The sequence below is a fragment of the Lepidothrix coronata genome, unplaced genomic scaffold (assembly GCF_001604755.1).
Source record: "Lepidothrix coronata isolate B3197 unplaced genomic scaffold, Lepidothrix_coronata-1.0 Scaffold122, whole genome shotgun sequence".
In the NCBI taxonomy this organism is placed as follows: Eukaryota; Metazoa; Chordata; class Aves; order Passeriformes; family Pipridae; genus Lepidothrix; species Lepidothrix coronata.
In genome coordinates, this window is record NW_016690302.1 from 1,365,977 (window position 1) to 1,374,902 (window position 8,926).

The 8,926-nt window shown below is 46.9% G+C and overlaps 1 protein-coding gene across 6 annotated transcripts in view; it reads left to right on the forward strand.

The window, feature by feature from the left end:
• RERE (arginine-glutamic acid dipeptide repeats) overlaps positions 1 to 7,931 on the forward strand; it is a 166,537-nt gene extending 158,606 nt beyond the window's left edge. For 5 of the 6 annotated variants that reach the window (XM_017825722.1, XM_017825717.1, XM_017825718.1 and 2 more), the window contains 5 exons: positions 123 to 345; positions 880 to 1,603; positions 3,463 to 3,609; positions 3,782 to 3,962; positions 4,898 to 7,931. In XM_017825722.1, the coding sequence (XP_017681211.1) occupies positions 123 to 345; positions 880 to 1,603; positions 3,463 to 3,609; positions 3,782 to 3,962; positions 4,898 to 4,931 (1,309 nt within the window). In that variant the 3' untranslated portion in view covers positions 4,932 to 7,931. The remainder of the gene's footprint in view (positions 1 to 122; positions 346 to 879; positions 1,604 to 3,462; positions 3,610 to 3,781; positions 3,963 to 4,897) is intronic. The other variant, XM_017825721.1, reaches the window with a different exon arrangement.
• Positions 7,932 to 8,926: the final 995 nt, after the last annotated feature.

Genomic DNA, 8,926 nt, shown 5'->3' on the forward strand with positions numbered 1-8,926 from the left:
GCTGCTAGTGCTTTGTATAAGTGCAAAGTGATAGTTTTTTTTTATTATTGACATACAGCTCTCAAATCCCAGACTCCTGCATCTTTCCCAGGGATAAGCTCCTTCTCTCGTGCTTCTTTCAGGTTCTACAAGCACCTGGACCGTGGCTACAATTCATGCTCAAGAGCAGACCTGTACTTCATGCCTCTGGCAGGATCAAAACTGGCCAAGAAGAGAGAAGAGGCCATTGAAAAGGCCAAAAGGGAAGCGGAGCAGAAAGCCAGAGAGGAGAGGGAAAGAGAGAAAGAGAAGGAGAAGGAAAGAGAGAGGGAGCGGGAGCGGGAACGAGAGGCGGAAAGAGCTGCGGTAGGTTCAGCGGTGGCTCAGAGCGGTGGGAGGGAGTTGGTGGTTGGGTCTGACCTGGGTGGTCACTGCAGAAAGCAGATCCCAGGAGCACTGTAATGCCTGTGCAGTTGGGTGTTCCTGAATATGGAGCTGTGCGTATCCAGCTCACTCTGGGACTGTCTTCTCCTTAAAGGAAATGGAGAGCTCCTGCTCTATGTCTGTGAGGGAAGCCAGAGCAGCTGGGGAGAAGGAAGCCAAGTGTTGACATTCACTTGCAGTAGAAAAACACTGCGCAGATACAATAAATGTCTTTGTGTCCCTTGCACTAGTGTGCAGGCACATGAGAGCTGTCTGCAGGGAAAAAAGGCATCTGAAGGCTTCTTAAAGTTGAAGTGAACTTAATTAACTTTCTTTATGAGGAGATCAGAACTCCAGTGTTGGTACAGAGAGCCAAAGTCTGAACTTAGCTGCTTGAGGCAGAGATGGGAGGTGTGCACCTGTAGTGTTCTGAGCCGAGTGTGTTGGACTAAACTTCTCTCCCCCCGTTCTGTGCAGCAGAAGGTATCCAGCTCCTCCCACGAGGGCCGTCTTGGCGAGTCCCAGCTCAGCGGGCCAGCACACATGAGACCTTCATTTGAACCTCCCCCGACCACCATCGCTGCTGTTCCCCCCTACATCGGGCCGGACACGCCCGCGTTACGGACACTGAGCGAGTACGCGCGGCCTCACGTCATGTCGCCCACGAACCGCAACCACCCCTTCTTCGTGCCCCTCAACCCCACGGATCCACTCCTGGCCTACCACATGCCCGGCCTCTACAACGTGGATCCCACCATTCGGGAGCGAGAGCTGCGGGAGCGGGAGATCCGGGAGCGGGAAATCCGGGAGCGGGAGTTGAGAGAGAGGATGAAGCCCGGCTTCGAGGTGAAGCCCCCGGAGCTGGACGCGCTGCACCCGGCCACCAACCCCATGGAGCATTTTGCCAGGCACGGCGCACTGACTATTCCACCCACGGCAGGACCTCACCCCTTCGCTTCCTTCCACCCGGGTTTGAACCCCCTGGAAAGGGAGAGACTGGCGCTGGCAGGGCCCCAGCTGCGGCCGGAGATGAGCTACCCCGACAGGCTGGCGGCCGAGCGGATCCACGCCGAGCGCATGGCATCGCTCACCAACGACCCCCTGGCGCGGCTCCAGATGTTCAACGTCACGCCCCACCACCACCAGCACTCACACATACACTCGCATCTACACCTACACCAGCAGGATCCCTTGCACCAAGGTGAGCCCAGGGAACCCCTCCCGTGAGCTGTTAGTGTCAGTCTGCCCCAAACGGGCAGGCTGGGACCCCGGGGTTCAAGTGGCAAAATCCCTGTTTTCACAGAACCACAGAATCTACGAGGTCGGAAAAGACCTCTGAGTTCATCAAGTCCAACCTTTGACCCAACACCACCTTGCTTACTAGACCATGGCACTCAGTGCCACATCCAGTCTCTCCTTAAACACCTCCAGGGATGGTGACTCCACCACCTCCCTGGGCAGCCCAGCCCGTTCCAGTGTCTGATCACTCTCCCTGTAAAGAATTTCTTCCTAATGTCTAACCTAAACCTCCCCTGGCGCAGTTTTAGACTGTGCCCTCTTGTCCATGGTGTGATTCTGTACTGTGTAAGGTTGTAATAACTGAAATGCAGGTAGTTTCTGTGAGAGTGAACCAGTAATAGTGAAACAGGACTGGTAACACCACAGTGATGCTCACTGAGACTCCACACTGTCACTGGGAAAGGTTTGCTGGTTTATGGTTTGGTTTTTTTTAAATACAGGCATCCTAGGGCAGCACCTTAGAGTGGTGTCTGGTGAACAGGGCAAGGGAGTTCCCTAGGAGAGGTGTCACAGAACTGGTGACGCTGCTGCTCGTGGCTGTTATGTTGGGAGGTATAACTGGACATGGCGTTTCCATATAGGAACTGAAAAAACAAATTGGAGAAAAACTTCATCTCTTTAGCCACTGAATGTGCTAACCATGTGGCTTTAGTTGAGCTGAAATCCTCTGTCACAGGTCTCATGAGAATCATCTGAAATTGTGCACTGGCATCTTTTTATTTAGGGTGTATTCTTATATCTGGAAACTTATTTCTAGAAATATTTAATAGCCTCAAAAATGAATCGATGCCTTGCTCATTTCTAAAGCAACTCCTCTAGAGGTCTGGAGTCCTGAAGATGAGGCACTAAGCAGAAGTTTCCAGATTTTTTAGGTGGCAGACTGGCGAGAACATGACATGCCAGGCACTAGGTGCAGTCGCTTCCAAGAAAGGGGAAAAAAAATCCAAGTAGTTAAAGTGCAGGTTCTGGTGGTTACCAATGCATTGTTTGTGCAAGCAAATGTAGCAGACTTTGCCTTGCAGCATCATGCATCAGATGTGCTGGGAGAGCTGCTTTGGGGAGTTTGGAGAGAATTTGAGTGCTGCTGCAGAATGCAGATTGTACAGCAAGGAAATCAGCAGGGTGTTGTGACATTGTTAAGGGCTGGGGGGTTACAGGTAGGAAGTGATAGTGCTGAGTGTCAGCACTCCTGAAGCTGCTGTTTGTGGCCGTGGCCTGAGAGTGATGCAGAAATCACAGGCTGGCTCAGTTGGAGGCAGGTTTGCATGCCCCAGATAGCAGAAGGAGTTTGCCATAGGTCATGTCTGTACCAGGGTTCTGTTGTCAGGTAAGTCAGTCACTCAGCACCTCTGTGCAGGTAAGTCTGATAGTCCCCAGCTGGAGAAAAATATGGTTTGTACATTCTGCCTCTCAGTGCAGTGAGAGACTGGTACAGACAGAGCCAAGTCAGTCCATTGCCAGATCTCTCCTGAGTGTATTTGAAAAGTAATTTAGCTTTAATATTGGATGGCAGGTTCAAATACAGTGAGGGGCTCCTAAAATACAGTTGTGTGTCTCTAAGTAGTTCTTTGCTCCGGAGTAGTGGTCAATGCCATTATAATCCACGTGTCTCCTTAATTAGAGATGAATAGAAGGCAAAATGACCCCAAATTTCTGCTCTGGACCAGGTACCAGCCGAGGGAGAATTGTTATTCCTTTCCCTTGTAGTCCCTGTGCAATCCCAAGGCAGTTGATTGATGCTTTCTTTTCCTTCTTTCCAAGGCTCAGCAGGACCTGTTCATCCGCTGGTGGATCCTTTAGCAGCTGGACCCCATTTGGCACGTTTTCCCTACCCACCTGGGACCATCCCCAACCCATTGCTAGGGCAGCCACCTCATGAGCATGAAATGCTCCGACATCCAGTCTTTGGTGAGAGCATTTTATGATCTTTACAGAGCTTGCCTTTGGTGTGAGATGTGTTTTCCTGGCGGGGGGAGTTGAGCTGCAGCAGGTCGGTTGGTCGGTTCTGTTGGTTTGTAGGGACAGCTCTGCACACCTTGTAGCAAACAAGTGTCTCTAAAATGGGCCCTGTCTCTCTTAGGTACTCCTTACCCACGGGATCTGCCTGGTGCCATTCCACCTCCCATGTCAGCAGCCCACCAGCTGCAGGCCATGCACGCCCAGTCCGCAGAGCTGCAAAGACTGGCAATGGAGCAGCAGTGGTTGCACGGGCATCCTCACATGCATGGTGGGCATCTACCGAGTCAGGAAGATTATTACAGGTGAGAGATGATCCCACGTTGTGGAAACGTGGGAGATCCCTTTGGATTTCTTTACATTTCTCCTTTTTTCCTTCTGAATTTCTGCCTCTCTTGCTGTGAGTCGCTGTCCTGGTGCAGTTACAGGTGAAGCTTTACTAAGACCTGGTTTGGGCAGATTGGAAGCAGGGTCCAAATTACTGGAACAAGATTAGACTAGCTGAGTCTTACATTGCAGGATTCCCTCTGATTGGGGTTTTTAGTGTGATGCTGTGATGGCTGTTTCCACATCTCCTCCTCTTCCTTGAGAGCAGTGGAGGGTGGGCAGAGGGATTCAGTCAATCCTGAGAAATGACTGAGGGCACTAGGAAGTTGAAGTGTGTGAATGATACAGGTCCTGCATTGCCAGCTGAGAAGGCCTGGATCAATCCTGGGAGTTGTTTCTCCCCTGAATGCTCTGCAGTGTTGATGGTGGAGTGGTTCTGTGTGACACCACCTTAGTTCCTGTTTGGCAGTGACCACTGACAGCATCAGCACTTCACAGGGATCATTCCATGTGTGTGTGGGTAGCCAGGATATCTGGGAAGCAGCATATTCAACTCCTGCCCTGCACTGCTTTACTCTGATGTTTCCCTCCTTGCTCCTGCAGTCCAGAACTGCCTGGTGGCCTTGTGCCACGGGGACAGCCAGTCTGCCAGCAGATAAGGCTGGAGCTGATGAGCTGGCAGTGGTGCTCCCATGGCAGGGGCACTTTGGGGAGCAGAAGGTCATCACTCCCCCCTGCACACACACAGTTATCAGTGCTGGAACAGCACACTCACTTCTGGGCTCTGAGCTCAAAACCTGCAACCTCTGTTCCCTTCAGGGCACCTGGGAGAGGTGGCAGGAAGGCAGAGCTGGCTCTGAAGTGTCTGACACCCCCTTCTCTGTGTTAAATCGAGTTTTTCTTTCTCTTGCAGTCGACTGAAGAAAGAAGGCGACAAACAGTTGTAATAAATTATTTATTTGTAACGCTGGCTGTGGAAACCCCAGTCCTTGGGAAGGAGTGGAACATTTTTACATACGAGAAGAGCTACAAAAGGAAAAGAATATCTTATAAAGATTTCTTTATATATTTAAAACAGAAGCAACCACCCAACAAGTAGAGACTTATCAGCATAGTGTTCATTTGTAGAGAAGATTTCTCAAGACTGGTGTGGGTCTCCCTGCATGACAACGTATTCAGAAGCCTATTGGAAATACAGGACTGTGTGGAATATTCAGAGAACTTCCTGCAATCTTGGTTTTTTTTTTTCTTTTTTTTTTCCTTTTTTTCTTTTCTTACTAGTTTGTTTTCAGTAGGTGCTAGAATCAGGTTCACAACACAAGTCACTGTGCGTGAAGAGACACTCAATGCATCTATAGCTATTTAAAAAAAAACAAGGATTGCAAGTAGGTGACATAACAAGCTCTGAATCCAAGTGCTATAATAATAAAAATCTACTTTTATTTTAATACATTGTAGGAAATCTTCATAATTTTAAAGAGAGCTCAGTTCTGCAGCATGGCTTTTTAAGTCTGTAAATATTAACTTTTTTTGGGTAGAGGGGAGAAACAAAAACAAAACAAAACTCCAGAAACGTTTATCTTGATTTTCAGTAACATCACAAATTGTGAATTCCTACCTGGTATTGACAGAATACAGAGTTGATTTTTTAATAAAATATATATATATATAATTATCCCTTTAATTAAAGGGAGTGATGGGTATCAATAATTTCAAATGGGTAAAAGCTTGAAATTTGGTTTGATATCAACAATAAGCATTAAAGGGATTTGCAGGGATAATGTTGCAAACGACTGTTTCTGTTCTTGGGTTTTTTTCAGTTGGTTTGGTTGTTTGGGGGTTTTTTGTTCGTGTTCCATCTCTCTGTTCTGCAGATGATTTCTGTTGAGTTGGGTTTCTCAGCAGCACAGATGTCCCTTGGAACCAGCCTGACCCTTTGGATCCCTCCTTCGGCACTTTTCATTTTCAGTGTGGCCACAAAGCACTTCTTCCCTGTGACCTTTTGAAACTTAAAACCTGAGGACACTGGGTTTAGACTGTAGGCAAAAAGTTCAAAGAAATAATCTGGTCTAAAGGTCTCTTTTTGAAAATGTTCCCAGCCAGAATTTTGTCTGCATGTGCATATTTTGGAGGATGTGCTCTTTCTGGCCTCCTGTTTGAGAAGTTCTCAAGAAAAGTGGACTAAGGCAACTCGTTAAAAGTTGTTTTGCAAACACCAGTCTGGTTTTTCTCTTTGACTGTTTGAGTTTTGTTTTTATAAGCAAAAGCTCTTTAACTGCCACCAGTGTTCTGCATCTCAGGAACTTTTATTGCTTTGGCATTAACCTGATTATGGACAATAACATTTACTGGCTCCCAGCTGATCCATGTAGGATAACTCCTGTTGGCTACTGAGGGTGGTGAGAGGAGAGGAACACACAGAGCATTATTCTGGAGACAGCTCTGCTTACTAGGCAGATTTTTTTTAAACATTTTTTCCCTGTTTTGCCACTTTTTCTTTGCCAGAGCAGAGGGTGATGTGACCAATGGACATCTGAACATGCTGGTCATTTTTTTTTCTGCTGGTGCACAACTTCCCCCCATTCTCTCTCTTAACTCATGAGTGCTCTCTCTCTGCTGTTGTAGCCTGTTCAGTGTGATGGTTGTGTCCTAGGACTGTTCTGAGCCACCCGTGATAAACTTGTAGTTAATCAGTTGTTCTGATGGAAGGTGTGGCAGGCACAGTGCTCACCCACCTCCTGCACCTCAAACCTGCCTGAAGGTTGGTGTTGGACAGTCAGTGACAGCAATTTAAATTAAATTTATGCATCTATTCCAGGCTCACTTAAGGCAAGAGTGAGGAGGGAGACAGGAGGACTATTTCAGCTAATGCTGATCTCCTTTTTCTGCCCTCCATTCCAGATTTCTCAGTGCTAAAGAACTGCAGTAACAGTTACCCAGTTCCAGCTGCTCTGTTTGAACTCTGTGTGGAGGTTTGAGGAGGAGCAGCTGGTGTTCCTGAGACTGGCAAAGCGTGAGGTCAGTGTGGAATCAAGGAAGGTGAAGTTGCTGTGGGCAGTGATCAGGTGAAATGTTTTCCTTCTGAGCACAGTTTTTTACTTCTGCTCAGAGCTGAGTACCCAGGAGGAGGGCTCTGCTCAGCAGAGGGTGCCTCAGTTTGCTTTACAGGTCTGATTAGGCACATTGCAGTTAAATCTCTGCCCTCATTTTTTTATAGCATGTGGAATTTGGGGGAGTTCAGCCACTTCAGCCATTTCTTCTGACCCTTCTCTTTGCTGATTTTTAGCCATAGTTCTTAAGAAAAACCTAACTGCCTCCAGTGGTCCTCTCTCTGTATTCCTTACTTTTTCAGCTGAAGTTGGCAGACTGTTCAAATTTATTGTTTTTTTTCCCACAGAAGAACATTCTAATATTTTATGGGAGTTCTTTTGTTTGCATCATTCAGCAAATAAGCACTGAAACTCTTCCATTTCAGCCCAGTGATTAACTACAACTTCACATGCAGTGGCTTTTGAAGCCATCTCGGTGTTCGATGCCCTGTTAAAAAACAACCCAGACCTTTTTGGTTTTCTTTTAAGAAAATCTCTCTCTTTCCTTTTTTTTTTTTTCTTTTTTTTCCTCTATTCTGAAAGTTTTATTTTTCAGACTTTGCTTTAGTGTTTTTTGAAACGTCTCTCTCTTGTTCTATGTCGTCATGGTTGAGCTTGTTTCACTGCACCGTTAAAGCAGAGTGTACATTCTGACTGCTACATTTATATATATCTTGAAGCTTAATGTATATATGAGTAGTTTGCCATGGGATAACACAGTGTAAACAGAGTAGAAACCCAGAAATCGTGACTTCTGTGTTCTCTCCATTTGAGTATTTTGTAATTTTTTTGAAATATTTGTGGACATAAATAAAACCAAGCTACACTACAGCAGCCAGGTTTTGCCTGCAAGCGAAATGTGTCTGTTGATTGTTGTTAGTTGGGGGGGGGAGGAAGAGTTGCTTTCATCTGGGATAATGTGGGATGCTGGCATGTGTGGTTCAAACCTGTCTGGGGTTTTTGGGCTTTGTTTTTTCCTTCTTTGAGATCATTTTGGTTTTAATGTACAGCACACAAACCCCACCGTCGGGTCCAGTTCCAGCTCTGCATCCCCGAGGCACGTTGCTGCTCTAGGGCCACGCTGCTCAATTTTTGGCATGTTTTTTCCAGAAGTTAAGCAGTCAGATGGATAAGAATGGATGTGTAAGGATGTGATCTCATAGATTTCCAGTGTACAGTGGCTGAGCACAAACCAGTAGCTAAAATGAAGTATAAAGTGTGCAGAAGCTCTCACTGCCTCGGCCAGAGAACACTGGGAAGATGAGAACTTCTAATCCAGAGAGGACAATTCCCTAATTTCAGTGGAGTAGGAAAGACTATCATCTCTTAAATCTGCTTGTGAACTTAAGGTGTTCAGAAAACCTGCAAGGGAGAATGAGGCCTGATGGCTTATGAAGTGTAAGCTTGAAATTCAGTATAATGCACTATATACACTCAGTAGAGGAGGGTTTGTGCACATTTTTTCCAAAGAGATGTTATTTCATGCCTTGCACACAACTGATACAGAGCTGGCAAGAGCCACATTCCAGAGGGGTAACTGCAGGGAGGGAGATGCACAAGAACTCCCTTCATTGTCTTCTGAAAAGCTAAAATTTGCCTTCCAGTCACATCAAGTGACATGTCTGTGTCCGTTGTAGTGGCTCCCTGTCCTGCACCCAGCAGGGATTACAATGTGTGTGTGTGTGAGCTGGCTGGTGAGCCTTCCATATTTCCAGTTTGTGATAACTGGCATCCCCAAAACTTAGGGAAACGTTGGGATGCCACGGAGAGCCGTGGTGAGTATCTTTGCAGAATTAATTGCTTGGTCAGAAGGGAATGGGAAGGCTGCATTCTTGACCCGGTTCTGCTGTGGT